General features: G+C 63.8%; 4 protein-coding genes across 6 annotated transcripts in view; 3 read left to right on the forward strand and 1 right to left on the reverse strand.

Moving 5' to 3' along the window:
- The first annotated feature begins 81 nt into the window (after window positions 1–81).
- On the forward strand, window positions 82–3953 carry CHLRE_15g635200v5 (uncharacterized protein). The gene is made up of 5 exons (XM_043070507.1): window positions 82–350; window positions 628–1065; window positions 1998–2125; window positions 2711–2772; window positions 3142–3953. The coding sequence occupies exons 2-5, from the start codon at window positions 926–928 to the stop codon at window positions 3283–3285; spliced, it is 474 nt and encodes a 157-aa protein (XP_042916365.1). The 5' UTR covers window positions 82–350; window positions 628–925; the 3' UTR covers window positions 3286–3953.
- Window positions 3954–4101: 148 nt separating this feature from the next.
- On the forward strand, window positions 4102–7293 carry CHLRE_15g635250v5 (uncharacterized protein). Its single transcript, XM_043070508.1, has 2 exons — window positions 4102–5875; window positions 6235–7293. Exons 1-2 carry the CDS (start codon window positions 4454–4456, stop codon window positions 6391–6393), a joined length of 1581 nt encoding a protein of 526 aa, XP_042916366.1. The 5' UTR covers window positions 4102–4453; the 3' UTR covers window positions 6394–7293.
- A 13-nt stretch (window positions 7294–7306) lies between these two features.
- CHLRE_15g635300v5 (uncharacterized protein) lies at window positions 7307–11661 on the reverse strand. The gene is made up of 2 exons (XM_043070509.1): window positions 9160–11661; window positions 7307–8663 (listed from the first exon to the last, which is right to left on the reverse strand). Exons 1-2 carry the CDS (start codon window positions 11227–11229, stop codon window positions 8529–8531), a joined length of 2205 nt encoding a protein of 734 aa, XP_042916367.1. The 5' UTR covers window positions 11230–11661; the 3' UTR covers window positions 7307–8528.
- A 1890-nt stretch (window positions 11662–13551) lies between these two features.
- The window catches only part of CHLRE_15g635350v5 (uncharacterized protein), a 12271-nt gene continuing 9278 nt past the window's right edge, over window positions 13552–16544 (forward strand). For all 3 annotated transcript variants that reach the window (XM_043070510.1, XM_043070511.1, XM_043070512.1), the window contains exons 1-6: window positions 13552–13736; window positions 13832–13950; window positions 14386–15081; window positions 15616–15735; window positions 16231–16329; window positions 16506–16515. In XM_043070510.1, coding sequence (XP_042916371.1) covers window positions 13661–13736; window positions 13832–13950; window positions 14386–15081; window positions 15616–15735; window positions 16231–16329; window positions 16506–16515 — 1120 coding nt within the window. In that variant the 5' untranslated portion in view covers window positions 13552–13660. The remainder of the gene's footprint in view (window positions 13737–13831; window positions 13951–14385; window positions 15082–15615; window positions 15736–16230; window positions 16330–16505; window positions 16516–16544) is intronic.

The following is a 16544-nucleotide window of genomic DNA, read 5'->3' on the forward strand; positions in this document are numbered from 1 at the left end:
GAAAGAGCGACAGCCAATCATAGAAGCTTGCCTTCATCGCAATTGAAACCTTTTTCTCTGCCGAAGTTTGCATCCTGCTCTGTGTAACATGTATTGTGCAAGCTCACCATAAGCATATACAAGTCTAGATATACAATCAAGGATTCACCTACACAAAACACCGCGCTCACTCACCGTCCGCTCTTTGAGCGCCTGCTGAGTTTGAAAACTACCACGTCAAGGTTCCAAACTACATAGAGTAGCTGTCTAGAACGAGCTACGCAGGCGCGGGTTGGTGACGAATCGCAGGTGCATCCACCTGAGAGGTGGCATCGGCCTCGCGTGCGTCTGAAGGGCCCGCTTGCGCACAGGTGAGCCGTGCGCCACCCCGCATATATCCGGCGATGCCTGGCGTTGGTTGGGCCGGTGTAATTCATCGGGCGGGGGCGGTTGCCGTTGACAAGTGGGCGCGCGGGCAAGTTTGCCGGGCCCGGGCCTGCTTGCCAGCTCTTTCACGCTCTCGAGAGGGCTCACGCGAGCTGTAGAGTCGCTCCTTCTAGTGCATCTCGGTGCACGCACCTGCGCCCACGCGTCCTCCTGCCCAGTTTGCATCCCTTGCCACCCGTACCCAATCACGTATTTCGACAGGACACGGAAAAGTCCAGCAGCGGGACACGTGGCTCGGCGCCTCGTCAGGTCGACCGCTCGGCGCCTCGTCAGGTCGACCGCAGCAGCTCGCCTGCACACAGCCGACATCACGGCAGCCGTCTCGGCAGTAGCACACAACAACACACGGCAGTAGCATCCAGCCAGCCGGCGGCGGCTCTCCACTACCACCGCTACAGCCACTTTACCAGCGCTAGCAGCCACCGGCGCAGCTCAGGGGGCTTTCCCCTCTCGACCCTCCCTGCAGAACCGAATCCACAAACTGGATCTCACCGGCACGATGGGTGGCGCATCTGGATTCAGCAGCGGCCAGGAGCACCTGCCGGTCGTGGATCTGGATCTGGTGGAGCACGCCGATTCCGAGTACCGGTCCATATTCCAGACGGGGTCGGCGGAGGAGGTGGAGGCAGCCAGGTTCAGGTGAGCGTGTGTGGGGTTTCGTTTTGTGTGTTAAACAAAAAACGAACGGAACAATTCCGCCATATACACGCGCACAGTTGCCACCTTGAATATGCTCACCCGCATATGTTGCCTGGAACCCGCTACCCGGGCGTTTGGCATTCAGCCGCGTCTCCGAGGTGCACCATCATGCGCTGCCGTGCTCCGCGTCGGCGTCGTGTGTTAAAGAGCACAAGGAAAACATCACGCGTAGGCGTGGTGTGTGTGTGTGTGTGTGTGTGTGTGTGTGTGTGTGTGTGTGTGTGTGTGTGTGTGTGTGTGTGTGTGTGTGTGTGTGTGTGTGTGTGTGTGTGTGTGTGTGTGTATGTGTGTGTATGTGTGTATGTATGTGTGTACACGTGTCTTGGGGAAGGATGATTGGGGTCAGGTGGGCTGTGAAGGGCTGGGTGTTTGGGGGGAGTTGGGCTGGGTGGGTGGGCTGGGTGGGTGGGCGGGGTGGGCGGGGTGGGTGTGACGTCGGGACTAGGGAGTGCATAGGGGGTTTGGGGCGGTAGAGGTGGTGCCGGTGGCGGTGGGTGACGTGTGCGGACACACCCTCCCGCGGGCGGCGCTGACAGCGCATGGCCTGGTGACCTCCAAGTGACCTGCCTAGTGCCGAGTGAGGGGGTGGTGGCGACTTGGCGATTACTAATCCCCCACGGCTAAGGCACCCGACCACCCCTTTTCTTGACCCACTTGGCCCTTCCCTAGCCGGTTCGGCCTCGAAACCCCTTCCCCGCCTCCTCTCCCCGCTTCCTACCCACTCCCTCCCCGCTCCCCCCCCCCGTGCATCCTGTACCGCTTTTCCAAACATCCCTGCAACCCCCGTGCATCCTGTACCGCTTTTCCAAACATCCCTGCAACCCCCCGCTCCCGCCCCGCTCCCTCCCCGCTCCCTACCCTCCTCCCCTCAGGCTGATCTGGGCGCTGGTGCACAGCAGCCAGCACCGCCACCAGACCCGGGGTCTGGAGCTGTGCCGCGCCTCACTGGCCGCCGGACTGCAGCCGCCCGCAGACCGCGAGCACCGCTACCTGGCGGCAGGTGTGGGGGCTGAGGGGGGAGGAGGAGGGGGAGGGGGAGGGAGGAGGGGGAGGGGGAGGAGGGGGATGAGGGGGAGGGAGGGAGGAGGGGGAGGGATGAGGGGGGAGGAGGGGGATGAGGGGGAGGGAGGGAGGAGGGGGAGGGGGAGGGGGGGAGGAGATGGGGGAGGGATGAGGGGGAGGGGTGAGGGGGAGGGGTGAGGGGGAGGGCGGAGGGTTATGGGGGAGATGGGAGATGGGGAGGGGGGGAGGGATGAGCGGGAGGCAGATGCGGCATGGGGGGCTTCGTGGGCGGGCGTGGGGCGGGGGGTATCCGGGAGCGAGGGGGGGGGAGGTTGTGTCACCACACCTGGTAGGCAAGTCGGGGGAAGGGACGGAATAGGAGAAGGGGGCGTGGCTGCGGTGGGGTGACGGTGCCAGGCAGGCCGGGCCGCCTGTGCTCTCGCCCACCCTCCTCACACCCACTCACTCCCTCAACACACACACACACACAAAGTTGAACACATGTTGTTTCCCGTGTGCTCCCTAACGCGCTCCCCCCTCCCCCCCCACACACACTCCCATGCGCACACGTACACGGCCGCAGTGGCCTGCTACAAGCTGGGGCAGTACATTGAGGCGCGGCGGGAGCTGGCGCGACTGCTGCAGGTGGGCGTGTGTGTGTGTGTGTGTGTGTGTGTGTGTGTGTGTGTGTGTGTGTGTGTGTGTGTGTGTGTGTGTGTGTGTGTGTGTGTGTGTGTGTGTGTGTGTGTGTCTGTGCGTGTGTGTGTGAGCGTGGGGCGTGTGAGCGTGTGTGTGAGTGGAGGAGGGGGAGTGGGAGTGGGACGAGCGGGTGCGGTGCGGCTGCGGGGACAGGTGTGGTTTGGTCCAGGTAGTGACTGTACCGTGCCTGCCAAAACCATAATTCAAACAGTTTTTTCCCTACACCCTAATCCCTAACACCCCAAACCCTCAAACCCCCACCCCACCCCCCAAACACCCGTACACACGCCCCGCACGCCCCCCCCGCACACACAGGAGCAGCCCGGCTTCCGCCAGGCCGAGTTCCTGCGGGGGCTGACGGAGGACGCCATCGTGCGCGAGGGGCTGGTGGGGGTGGGCATCGTGGCGGGCGTGGCGGGCGTGGCGCTGGCGCTGCTGTTTGGGGCGGCCAGGAAATAAGCAGGGGGGGAGGGGGAGGGGATAGATCGGGTCGATGGGAGCTGGGGTGGGCGTGTTGGGCGGGCGTGTGGGGTGGGCGTGTGGGGTGGGGTCACGGAGGGTGGGGTTTGGGGCGGGTGGCCGCGTGGCTGGCTGTTGGCGAGTTTTGTTATTGTATGGTGTGTAGGGGGTGGTAGTGGAAGTTGGGGGCTATTGCGGCATGGGAGCGCGTAGCTGATAGTTGGAAGGATGGGTGAATGCGAAGGCATATGCGCACGAGGCCAGAGGTGGGAGAGCCTGTCAGGCAGTGCAGGAAGGGGGGCAGCGCAGGAGGGCAATGCAGAGGAGGCGGGCTTGGGTGGGTCAAGGAAGGCCAGGAGGACAGACCGAGCAGCAGCACGGCGCAAGGAGCCAGCAAGGCGCTCGCGGTTTGCGCCAGTTCACTTTGCATGGTCGTTGAAGAAGAGTGGGAGGGACATGCGGAAGATGCATGTTTGGCTGCTGATTGAGACCAAATGGCGGCTGGGTGAGGTAGTCGAGTGGTAGCATGCGCGACATGGAGAGGGGAATACGGGCGGACCGGGCGCACACGCGATGGTGCGACAGGATGTCCCAGGACATGGAACATGCCTAAAAGCCCGTCTCAAAGCAGCACACATGTAGCACACATTTTAGTGCTATTTGGTTGCATTCACGTACGCCTCCCTTCACTGTATCCCGAAGAGCAGCCTTCACTGCCGCCTTCTACACATTTCACGCTGAAGCCCAGGTCCAGCCAACTGGCCGCGCTGACCATTTATTTGTTTGGCACATAATGCAGACAAGTTGCTTAAAAACCGATGTATGGTCGCCCCTATCTCGGGAGCTAAAGCACGTGGTCGCAGCCTTCGCACATCCGAATGACGCCTTCACCCTTAAACAGGTTGACCGCGACACAGCAGCAGCGCTCCATGACTTTAATATCATAGAGCTAGGTCGGGAGCCTGAGGCGTCGACCATCAACGATTGGAATGCCCTGCCTGACCTCGCTTACCAGCCCTGGCCGGGGGATTTGTTTGTGCTGCACTGGGGCCACCCAGAGCCCTGGCGCGCGCTCACTCTTCGCCAGCGGCGCCGGCTGCTGTGCCTGGCCGCGTCCTCGGGCCACGCTCCCAGCCTGGACGCGGCCCTGGAACACGCTGGCTGTGACATGCCGTCTCGGGCGTTGACCTCGGCGGCAGCTGCTGGCAACCTGGCGGCGTGTGAGCGGCTGCTTGCATTGGGGCACAAACACACAGGGTACTCGTATGCGGCGCGGGCCGCCGCGCAGGAGGGGCACATTGCTGTGCTGCAGCTGCTACTTGGAGCCGCGGCGTCGGTCGGGGCCACCAGGCAGGCATGCCTGGATGCCGCAACCAGGGGCGCGTGCGCTGGCGGTCGCCTCAGCCTCCTACACTGGCTGCAGGCGAACCACCCCACGACCGTCAGTGCGTTGGCTTGCGCCAACGAAGCGGCGGCGGCGGGCCATGCAGAGTTGTTGGAGAGCCTGCTGCCGCTGCTGCACGCGAGCTGGGCGGACGCCGCAGGTCGGCAGGCGGATAGCGGCAAGAATAAATTAAGGCTGCTTGGGTTTATCACACGCGGCTGCCCCTTCGAGGTTCTGCGGCGTCACTTCGACAGCCTGTGGCCCTGGGGTCCCGCGCCGGTGCCGGTGCCGGTGCCGGCCGGCGCTGGCGCTGTCGCTGGCGGCGGCGCTGACCTGGCGGCGGTGGCGGCGGCAGTAGCTGGCGCAGGGGGTGCCGGTGATGCAGCAGCAGCAGCAGCCGGGGAGCCGCCACGTAACTCTGATCTGGCGCCCCTGTTCACCGCCGCCGCGGGCAGCGCCACGCCCTGCTGGGCCGCCAAGCTGGACTTCCTCTGCGGCGCCTTCCCACCGGGGACAGCGGCAAGGCTGCTGCGTGCCAACAGGTTCAACTTTGGCGATGTGGCTCGCGCGCCCGATTATGTGGCGCGGCTGCGGCGCCTGTGGCACCTCGTCGACTCGCAGCCACAGGCCGCGGGGCAGGCGGCGGCGGCGGCGGGAGCTGCCGCCCGCCGGGACTTAAAATGGTGTATCACAAAGGCAATGGTGTTGACCGCAGTTCGGTACGGGCACGCGGACGCCCTGCGGTACCTGTTGGACGAGTGCGGTGTGCCGCTCGACACTCATGACACCTTTATCATGTATATGAACTTTGCGGAGGACGTGGGCAGCAGCGGACGCCTGGGCGCAACGGCCACCGGGGCCGCTGGGGCCAACGGGCATCTGGCAGTGCTGCAGCTGCTGCGGAATGAGGGGGTCGCCTTCAAAGCTAAGGACCTGGTGCGACAGGGCTGTTGGCACAGAGCCGCCGCCGCCGTGCGGATGACCTGGCTGATGGAGGTGGTGGTGGATGCGCCAGGCGATGGCGACGGCTGGTCGGCTGTATTCGTAGCAGCAGCACGGGGTGGCGCTGGCCTGCCGCTGCTGCGCGCGCTGCGGGCTCGCGGCGCGGCAGTGGATCTGGACGCGGTGGCGTGTGGCGGCAGCTTGGAGGCGCTGGAGTGGGCGGTGGAGGAGCTGGCGGCGGAGCGGGGAGAAGCAGCGCTGCAGGTGGGAGAGCGGGAAGAGGCGGGGTTGCCCTTCATTGCTTGGCGCTGGAGGTTTCTGGTCCGCCATCTGGCATTGGCTCCCCAATGCTGCTTGCGATTCACACAGCGGAACATGCCTTGCGTTCCCCCTTTACTGTATGAAGTTGCCGTGGCAATGCGTTTTGTGCCCCACCGTGCCTGTGTTGCCGCTGCAACGTGTTTCCTGGGCCACCACGGCCGCCTACCTCACTGCCTGCTGCCCACTGTCCCAGCGGCACTCACTGTCTCGACCCTGGTCCTGCCCAACCGCCCAACCCCAACCGCCCCCAGCCCGTTGCCCACTGCCCACTGTTGCCGTCCACGCCGCTTCTCCGCCAGCAGGTGCCTGTCAGTCCCAGATACGTCCGCACCATCCGCATCGCGGGCGACAACAGCACACTGGACTGGCTGCGGGGCAGGGGACTGCTGCCGCCCCTGCTCGTGCGCGTGCGGGAGCTCCAGCGCGATGGCGGGAAGGGCGTCGGCGATGCCGACGCTTGATGGTGGTGGGGACGGTTTTGGCACTGGTGGACATCTTCACGAATAATTAAGGAGTTGAGGCTACGGCTGTGATTGGTTGTGGTGGTGGTGCGGCGCTGAGGTAGGTGATTCAATGGGGGCTGGCTGTATTATGCGTGCATGTGTGTGCACGGTGCAAGGCTGTCTTGTTTTGAAGGCTGCAGTCGTGACAAGGTGTATTGGTACAAGGGCCCGGGTGAACGAGGTGAGCTTGTGCTGGTGGTGGTGGTGGTGGGGGGCACGCTTCGTTCCATGGGGCTGTATGCTGTGTATACTGTGTATGCTGTGTGCAACGAAAGCCGGAACAGCAGCGGAGGGCTACGTTGTGTACGGCACGCGCGCGCGCGTGTGTGTGTGTGTGTGTGTGTGTATATGTGTGTGTGTGTATATGTGTGTGTGTGTATATGTGTGTGTGTGTACATTCGAACGGCATAGCAGGGTCCCGGGTTGCATGCTACGTGGTGGCTCTCTCGCCGCGTGGGGGGCTCAGCCGGTGCATGAGCAAACACATGGGTGTGTGATGGGACAGGGTTCAGGCAGGTTGGCGAGGTCCCATAGGGTGCAGCTGACGCCCATACCCCAAGCAGACAGCAAACAGTTTGCAGCGGCAGAGCAGGAGTGCATGGGTCACATGGATCCAAGTCCATGTGGCCCCACTAACTCCGTTGAGCCCGGAGCGTGCATGTCCACATCGGGAGACTCCGACCCGACTGCATCCGGCTCTTGCGTGTGTGTGCAATCCCATGCGCTGGGCGGCGCGGAGATGGGGCGGCGCGGATGCAGCGAGGGCGGCGTGTCGCTACAGGTTGTGATGTAATGCGGTGGGCTGTGGGCTGCTTTGTTTCTGAGAACTATCACAGAACAAAACATAATGCACAAAAGGCAGGAAGCGTTGGCTGTAAATGATTTACAGGAAACTATCGACCTGTGCGGCCCAGCCACCCCGCAGCTCACCATTGGTGCGGCGGCCATGCCGCCATGGGCACACATGTGCATTCGCTCCCGCAGACCCGCACACGTGTCCCACACACGGCCGCAGCGTCCGAATGTGCGTCAGCAAACTACCATACCAGCCTGCCAGCAAGTCAGCGATGTCTCAATACGGTACAGTTATTCCTGTGTTATACCAGCCACGCAATCTTGCCTTGACGTTGCAAATTGATTGTTAGGGCCTCGGAATACGCTGCACACTACGGGACTACGGGACTACCCATACGCCGACATGCCCCTGTCCCATCGCACACACGTCCGCAGTCAGGTACCAGTATTCCGTCGCGTGCCCTAACGTTCTTATATGCAGTAACACCGCCCCCCTCCCCGTTCTTCATCACAAAGGAAGCGGGACTGCAAACCCTTCAAATCATTACGTAACGCAGTGCACCCCTCACAGCCACACGGGTCATCAGGGGCTCTCGGCCAGTCCAGCACCCCCGCAGCCACGCCCCATTCCGCCCGATGTCATCCCTACACATGCCTTTCTCGGCTTCGCACTGTCATCATTGAAAGAACCGTCGATGCCTAGCCCCATCCCATGTTGGTGGCACAGTGACACGCACGTCTTGGTTCGTCACACACCACCCGTACAGTGCCCAGCCGCTGCACCTCCCAACCGCTACCAGCCGCAAGAGCTGCCCCGACTAACGGTACTCGGTTCCTAGCCGCCACCCGTGCAGCCACCCCCATGTCCTACCATTAGGCTTTTACCATCCATGTTCCTAGCAGCCACCCCCACTTCCTGCCATCAGGTTTCTACCTTCTACGCTTCCTACAATTCTACCGCAGCCCACGCACACCATGCAGAGAGTTCGACTAGTCTGACACTAGCGCCATCGGGCGCAGCGGTCCGTGGGACCCACCCGGGGGCCCACCGCCCTAGAAAGGCCAGTCAACACAAGGGCACGCCACGGGCTCATGACTACATCTATCGTGAATTTGGACTATGTCGTGGGTCGTAATTATGCCGTGAGTCGTGGCCCGCATCAACACATACGGCACAACTCGATGCCACCTTTTGCCGGTCACGTCGTCAGGTCCCGCTTGCAAGCAACCCAAGCAGCCTGCGCACGTCAGGTGGCAACAAAAGCACAGCTGGCAACCAGCACGCATTCGCCTTCCTCCTACTCTCCTTCCTCCTCACTTGCCGCCTCCTCCCACGGCCCCGCCGTTCTCAGCAGCCCCTCACGCAGCAGCCAGTCCCGGGTGGCGGCGTTGGGTCCGTCCATCAGCGACACGGCGGCATCTCCGCGCAGCGCCTACAGAGAACAGTACAGGGGCGCGAGAGGGGTGTCGGAAATATGCATGGGATGGGCGGGCGGAGGGGGCTCTAAATGAGTGTGCGTGTGAAGCGCGGAGGTGGGGATGCAGCCGTACAGCACCGGGCCGGGGCAACGGGGCATGGCCGCATGGGGCTTGAGCGCAACTACAGCACTACGAGCAGTACACATGATCCACACCAACGGACCCAGGGCCCCATATGGACCCATACAATCCCCTCGAAGCCCGCGCGAGAACGCCTACGTCCCGTACAAGCTCCCCCAAAACGTGTGGGATTAGGGCAAATGTCCACGGGTGTAGATCAGCGGAGGTGCAGATGGAGGGCACGGGCAATGCCGTATGTGCCCTCACACCCGGGTCCCGGACAACATTGCCCGCGCTGGGCCCCTCAGGTGCGTCACGTGCCATCCCTCCTGGTGGCCGTCCCACCCCGCCCGCCACACGCACGCACACGGCCTCCTCATCCTCACTCACCCTTGGCCTGCAGCCTCGCTCCGCTGCCAGCTCCGCCACCGCCCACTCCAGCGTCTCCTCGCTGCCGCCACACGCCACCGCTGCCAAGCTAATGGCAGCGCCGCGCGCCCGCAGCGCCTTCAGAACCGGCAGGGTAGCCCCGCGCCTCGCCGCGTGCCTGAAGGCTGCTGACCAGCAATGCCGTTCTCCTCTTACACCGGTGCCGGTGCCGGTGCCACTGTCACTAGCACTTGCACCTGCACCGGCACCCGCACCTGCACCGGCACCAGCCTCGGCACCGGCACCGGCACCGGCACCGGCACCGGCACCGGCACCGGCACCGGCACCGGCACCGGCACCGGCACCGGCACCTGCGCCGCCGCCGCCGCCTGCACCCGCACCGGCGCCGCAGGGCGCGGCTACCTGCGTCAGCCACACCAACGCCGCATCCGCGCGGCTGTGGCAGTCGCTGCTGCTGCTGTACCCCATGCCCATATCAAAGCCGCAGCACATACCCGTACTCGTGCCTTGCCCCCACGCCTCGCGCTCCACGTCAGCAGCCGTGAAGCCGTACCCCCGCTCCTGCAGCAGCTGCAGCACCGCCACGTGCCCCCACCCCAGGTACGCGTCGCGCACGACCAATGGGTCCCACGTGTCACCCAGCCTTGCCGCCACGCCGCACACGTCCCACAGGTACGCCAGCGCCGCCGCGTCGCCGCGCTGCAGTACCCCGCGCACTGCGTCGGAGTGGCGGCTGGCCAGCCCATCGGCGTGGGCGTGCCGGAAGCGAAGCAGGATCTCGGGGTGGTGCACGGCCGCCGCCAGCGCCACCTCTCGGCCCCGCTCGCCGCGCCACAGCACCGCCCCTGTGGGTCCCGCCACCACCACCTCCTTGCCGCCCAGCACCTGCCCCGCCACCACCGGGCCCCAGGCGCCCAACAGGTACTGCACCTTGGCAGCCCAACAGGGCGTGCGGCTGCGGAGGGCCGACGCAAACAGCTGCCTGGCAAGATGTAGCCACGTGATCACTGAAGATTCGGTGTGCCGTACAACCGTAGCCGCCGCCGCTGCAGCCTGCCTCCCGCCTGGCATGGCGGCAGCCGCCGCCGCCGCCGCCTCCGCCTCAGCCGCTGCCACCGCCGCCGCCACCTGCTCCGGCGGCGGCGACCACAGGCGGTGGTGGTAGCGCCGCACCACTTCCACCGGACAGCCCAGCACGAGAGCGTCGAGCACGCGCCAGCGCTCAAGGACCAGAGCCGGGCCCTCTTGGGCGGCGGCGTCCGACGAGTCCCCCACACGATCCCCTTGCACCGGTCGCTGCTCCTCCGGGACCGCTTGCCCTGTGGCATCGCCCGCCGCCGCCTCCACCACTGGCACCCTTAGGCCGCAGTCCATCACGAGCCGGTCAGGCACGAGCTCCTCAAACAGCCGAACATGTCCCCCTCTGGCGGCCGCCATTGCATGGTAAAAGTGCGGTTTGAAGCCGCGCGCCCGCCGAAGCCAGGTCAGGATGTGGGCCTGACCGTACATGCACGCTGTTCTCGCGAGCTCGTCCAGAGTTTGCACTATCAGATATTTGGGAGCCGACTCTAGGAGCAGCTGCAACAGCTGGAGGTGGCCGGCCATCACCGCAGCGTTCCGCGCTGCGGCGCTGCACTCGCAGTGGCTGGCGAGCAGTCGCTCGCAGCCTGCCAGGTTGCCGGCGGCCGCGGCGGCTGTCAGCGCGTTGGGTGTGAGCATGCAGCCGCAGTTCGCTATGGCTGCATCAAGGCTGGGAGCGTGGCCCGAGGACGCGGCCAGGCACAGCAGCCGCTGGCGCTGGGGGAGCGTGAGCGCGCGCCAGGGCTCGGGGCGACCCCAGTGCGCCACGAAGTCGGCCGAGGGCCAAGGCTTGCAAACGCGGGGCACCCACTCAGATTCCTGCTGCTCTGACAACGTGATGTTGCAATACAAGCCACGCAGGGCAGCAGCGGTGTCGCGGTCGGCTAGCTTGAGGTTTGCAGCGGCGTCATTTTCCGGCAAGTAGCTCGCGATGTGCTGCTTTAGCTCTGGTGTGAGTCGCAGCCACATGATTGTCCTCGCAGACGCCATATTTCGGCCACACGGCGAAGGTAACATCACCAAGCAAGTATTCGTTTACTTTTGCATTTGCATTTGTTATTGGTATCAACGCGGATGCAGCAGGCTTCACAAATATCACTTATATCATAAGATATGATAATATTGCATTGGTGTGGCGGGCCTCGCAGACGCCGTCTGACAATATGCCCGTGCCTCAGTGACACACATGCACAACTGCCCCCTCCCCCCGCCATGAGGACGCGAATGAGCATGCGCATTTAAACTTGGGTTCGAGTCCATGCAGTCCCATTAAAGCCTTGATTGATTGATGTTACAAGTTCATGCTCGTAGATTGGTCCAAACGAGCCAGGAAGCTCATGGACCGCCAAAACTAGTCTCAAAAGGGTTAAAGCCTTGAAGTTCGGAGAAGCACTACTTACTGCTGGACTGTAGCATTCCATGGACCCCATGGGCATAAAAAAGATTGCATATTGTTGCGACGTGTTACGACACGGACCTGCTGACGAGCTCACACTCACATGCATGCTCTCCCGCAGACCCACACACCCAAAATGAGTAACCTACAAAAGCGAAGGCGGGATCAGATCTTACCAGATGGCACTCCATGGAGGCGCTGAACCCTTGATGTTTGGGGCACACGTGCATGCGCTTCCGCAGACCCGCACACACATGACCGTGTCCCACACAATTACACATGCACTTCTGCAGGCAAGGATTCCTTTCGCGTGCCCTAACATTCTCAAATGCAGTAACACCCTCTCGTTCATCGTCAAAAGGAAGCGGGACTGCAAGCCGTTCAAGTATTTACATAACGCAGTGCACCCCACAGAGCCATCACACGGCACAGGGGCTCGGACAGTCCAACACCACCGTGTCGTGCCATTATGCGGGCAGTGCATTGCACCGGCAGAGCAGGAATTGGCCATGGGTATGGTGGTTGCTTCCTATCACGTTTCGTCCGATACCATCCATACACATGCCTAGCCCCAATCCACATCGGTAGGTGATGGCACCGCGACACGCACGTCTTAGTTCCCCACACGCTGCCGGCACTGTGTGCGGCCGCCGCACATGCACCTCCCAACCGCTACCAGCCGCAAGAGCTGCCCGGACTACGGCACTCGGTTCCTAGCGCGCAGCACAGGCAGCCACCCCATGATTTACCATCAGGTCTCTACCATCAGGTTTGCCACGGTTTGCAGCAGCCACCTCCATGTCCTGCCAGCTGCCGCCTACCGCCGTGACAGGTGCGGCCGAACCAGCAGTAGCAGATAGATGCGTCGGCTGCCGGCTCACCCTGAGCGGCCTGAGGGCGGCGGAGGAGGTGTGCTGTAGCAGCAGGCTGTAGCAGCAGGCTGCAGCAGCAGGCTGCAGCAGCCGCGGTCCGGACCAGACAAGGGTCACACTGTGGCCGGCAGCATCTATCCCACGGGCTCCCAGCCAGATTTGGGCGGCCGGGTTGTCCCGGGCCGCCGCTGTCGCCGCCGCCACCGCCGCCACCGCCACTGCCGCCGCCGCCGCCGCCACCACCGCCGCCGATGTGTTGCAGGCCCCACAAGCTGCTGCTTCTGGGGGCTCAGTGCCACCTGCTGCGGGGTGTGCAGGTTGGGGGATGGGGAGGGGGGATATGTGCCCGAGCCCAACGAAGTAGGTCCACAGGGGGAGGACGGCGGCAACCAACACGTATTCAGCGGGTAGCGGTAGGAGCCCACGGGCCACGGCACGCGTGCTGTTGTGTGTGGTTACAAGGTGGTGAGCACGACGTGCATTCCTGTCCTTGTAAAAACCGAGGCCCGGGCCGGGAGGCCCTCATAACGCCTGCAACACTTATATATGCAGCTAGTTTGGTCCCGCGTGCAGTCCCACGGATCCCGATTGCTGCCTGTCGCCAGCATCACAGCGCCGGGCCTACTCCCGAGCCCGTGCCTATCTCCAATCCACCACGCCCGCCCTTTCTGATGATGATCCCTATGGCAGCCAAGTCGACGTTACGGGGCCGTTGGGATGTGGGGGCCCAGCCCCGTAACTGATGGGGGCCAGAGGTAGGCCCTTGACACCGGCGCCGACGTTACGGGGCAGTTGGTGGATCGATGGGGTCCGTGGATGCGGTAGGGGCAGTTTGCGCCAAGGGTCCGTGGGTGCGACGGCTGTCATGCCCCCCATCGGGTCCGTAGCGCTAGCTGGTCAGGGCGGGGCAGAGGCAGCTGGGGAAGGGGGAAACGCTTCGCTTGATGGCGTGGGCAAAACCCGCACGGTTGGAATTGCTGGTCAGCAATGAAGAGTTGGCCGGACTCGTCTTTGACTCCTTTGTTCGCTAACTTCACGGTTGCGGCTATTGAGCAGCATTTATACTGGCTTGTTCGCGTTAAGATGTTGGCGGCTGCAAGACCGCGCGTTTTCTTGTCCAAAGGCTTTTAGAACACCGCGCATGAACAGTGAAATGACGGGTGGTGTCCAAACATTTAGCGACCTTCGCGTGGCGCTGGTGCACCCGGACACTGGCGCGATTGCGTGGGGTGAGAGGCTTGCTCACTAGCTCGCAAGCGCACAGTAAAGCGACTTTTTGCTGTAAAACTCTAACACGTATTGTTATTCCTTGATGACAACGCAGACGCGGCACATGGGGGCTGCAAGCTTACAATTCGTTCGGGATTCCAGGGCGCACCCCAGCTGACGTTGGAGCAGGCGAATGGCGGATCTATCATGCAATGCATCCTCTCGGCCCGCGCGGTGCGTACAATGCCACGCTGGCACACGGTCAAGCTCGCCGGCGCCAAAGCTTTCCCTGACTCGCACAGCAGGAGTCCGCGGGCTCTCAGTTCCGCCGCTGTGCGGTGGCAGTGACCGGCGCCGACGCTGGCCCTGGCCCACGACACCCTGCTTGCCAGTCGATTACCGCGAAGTTCGGGAACTATGATACTTCGTCCGTGTGCGCACACGCGTGCCAGGCTGCTTTCCGCCCCCTTCTACGGTCCCGTGTACGGCACCCCCACACCCCACGTACGGACAAAAATCGCACCCAGCGCCGGCGCGCCTCCTCCACCATTCCACCCACGCTTCCCCACCCCTGCATCCGCTTGTCAAAATGCCGTGTCCCTTCCCCTATCGACGTTTTTTGTTCCCCTGTTCCCCCGCCCTGTCGAACGGCACGGCTCGGCTGCGCAGGCGTGGCGTGCCGGGCCCACCCTCTTCTTTCTGAGCCCCCTCCCCGGCGGCGCCGGCGGAGCTCTGTATGCCGTGCAGTGCTGCAGTAGCAGCAACAACAGCAGCGGCAGCGGCAGTAGCAGCCACGGCGACAGCGGCAGTAGCAGCAGCGGCGGCGGGCGGGCGGCGGCCGACCAGCTTCAAGCCGCGCTTGACGCCGCGCTGGCAACAGCGGCGGCGGCGGTGGCGGCGGCGGCGGCGATGGATGACGGGAACCATGCCTGTGGTGGCGGCGGCGCGGGTGGCGCTGGGGGGCGGCGGAATCTCCACGCCGCCGCCGCCGCCGGCGGCACCAACGGGACCGCTGGGGCGGCGGCGGCGGCGGCGGCGGAGGGGCTAGCGGCCGCCGGCGAGGGAGCGGGGCCGGGGCCGGGGCCGCCGCAGCCGCCGGCGGCAGTGCGCGCGCGCAGCCCCTACCACGCACCACACGCCGACGGCGCCGGCGGGCGCCCCGGCGCCGCTGGCAGCAAGCGCGCCGCCGCGGACCTCTCCCCTCTCGCTACAGCCGGCGGCGCCAGCGGTGGCGCGGCTACAGCCGCTGCCAAGTCGGGCGGGGGCGGTAACGCCAATGCCTTTGACGCCAAGACCGATCGGGCCAGTTCAGACATGTACTTCCACTACTACGGCCAGTTGCAGCACCAGCAGAACATGCTGCAGGTGTGTTGGGTTTGTTGGTTTGTGGGGGAAGGGAGGCTTAAGAGGTATTGAAAGGTGTTTGTGTGTATGTGCTGAAGGGCACAACGAAACAACACATGCAGGACAGTGTTTGCAATGCAGAGTTACGGCCGTGGGGCTTGGGAGTGGGGCTTGGGTGTGGGGCTTGGGAATTAGGCTCGGGATAGGGGGCCTGGATGGAAGGGTGTGCGTGTGTATGCATGTGTAGTTCGATTGTGGCCCGCACCGTCCGCACTTCGCACACACGTACGATTTATTCATACCACCAACTCCGCAATCCCAGCCTGATGTACCGCTGTGCCTGGCTACTACTGCCAACCAATCATGACTGTAATCCCCACCCGTGCCCCCCCCCAAACCCCGCAATCCCCCAACCGCCTACACAAACCCCCTCACCACCCCCCAAACACCCCAAACACCCCTCACCACCCCCCTATAACCCCCCACCTATGTAAACCCCCCAAACCCCCTTCACCCCTCCTACACACACACACGCGCCCCCCTACACCTCCCCAGGACTACACTCGCACTGGCACCTACTACAGCGCCATTGTTGGCAACCCGGCGGACTTCGCGGGGCGGGTGGTGATGGACGTGGGCGCAGGCTCCGGCATTCTGTCCCTGTTCGCGGCGCAGGTGTGTGTTGTGGGAGTGTGTGTTTGTGTGTGGGGGTGGGGTGGGGTGGGGTGGGGTGGGGTGGGGTGGGGTGCGTTGTGGCGTGTTGCGATGTGTCAGGAGGAAAGCGGGAAGGGTCGTTGACGCTGTGTGAATTATGCGAATGCCGTACGCAAGCAAGGCAGGCGGGCGCCGTGGCGGTGTTGAGGGTGTGTGTGCGTGATAGGGGTTGGGAAGCAGGAGGGGAAGGTGACTGTGCTTTGGGTAGAAGTCCGGGAGAGCACACCCGAAAAGCGGCTGTGCTTTGGTAGAAGGCGGGGAGCCTTTCTTTCAACGCACGTCGTACAGCGAGGGCGGGAGGCGTAACACGAGTTTCTGTTTCCGTTTGTTGCACCCTCAACACGCTCATGCACCCTTACACACACCCGTACACACACCCTTACACACGCACACACGCACACACTCACCCTCGCCCCCCCCTCCCAAACCTCCTCCTCCTCTTCTGGCCCACAACAGGCCGGCGCGGCGCGGGTGTATGCGGTGGAGGCGAGTGGTGCGGCGAGGTGGGCGGCGGCGCTGGCGGCGGCGAACCCGGCCGTGGGGGGCGTGATAAAGGTGTGTGTGTGGGTGTGTGGGTTAGGGTGTTTTGGGATGTGGGGTGGGTGTGGGTTTGGGTGTGGGTGTGTGTTTTGGGGTGTGGGATGGGGTGGGGTGGGTTGGGTGGGTGGGGGTTTAGCCGTACCACACTCACTCTCTCACACACGCACGCTACACTGCATACACACACGCAGGTGCTCAACAGCAAGGTGGAGGAGCTGGACCTGGGGGGA

This window comes from Chlamydomonas reinhardtii, chromosome 15 (assembly GCF_000002595.2).
Source record: "Chlamydomonas reinhardtii strain CC-503 cw92 mt+ chromosome 15, whole genome shotgun sequence".
NCBI lineage: Eukaryota > Viridiplantae > Chlorophyta > Chlorophyceae > Chlamydomonadales > Chlamydomonadaceae > Chlamydomonas > Chlamydomonas reinhardtii.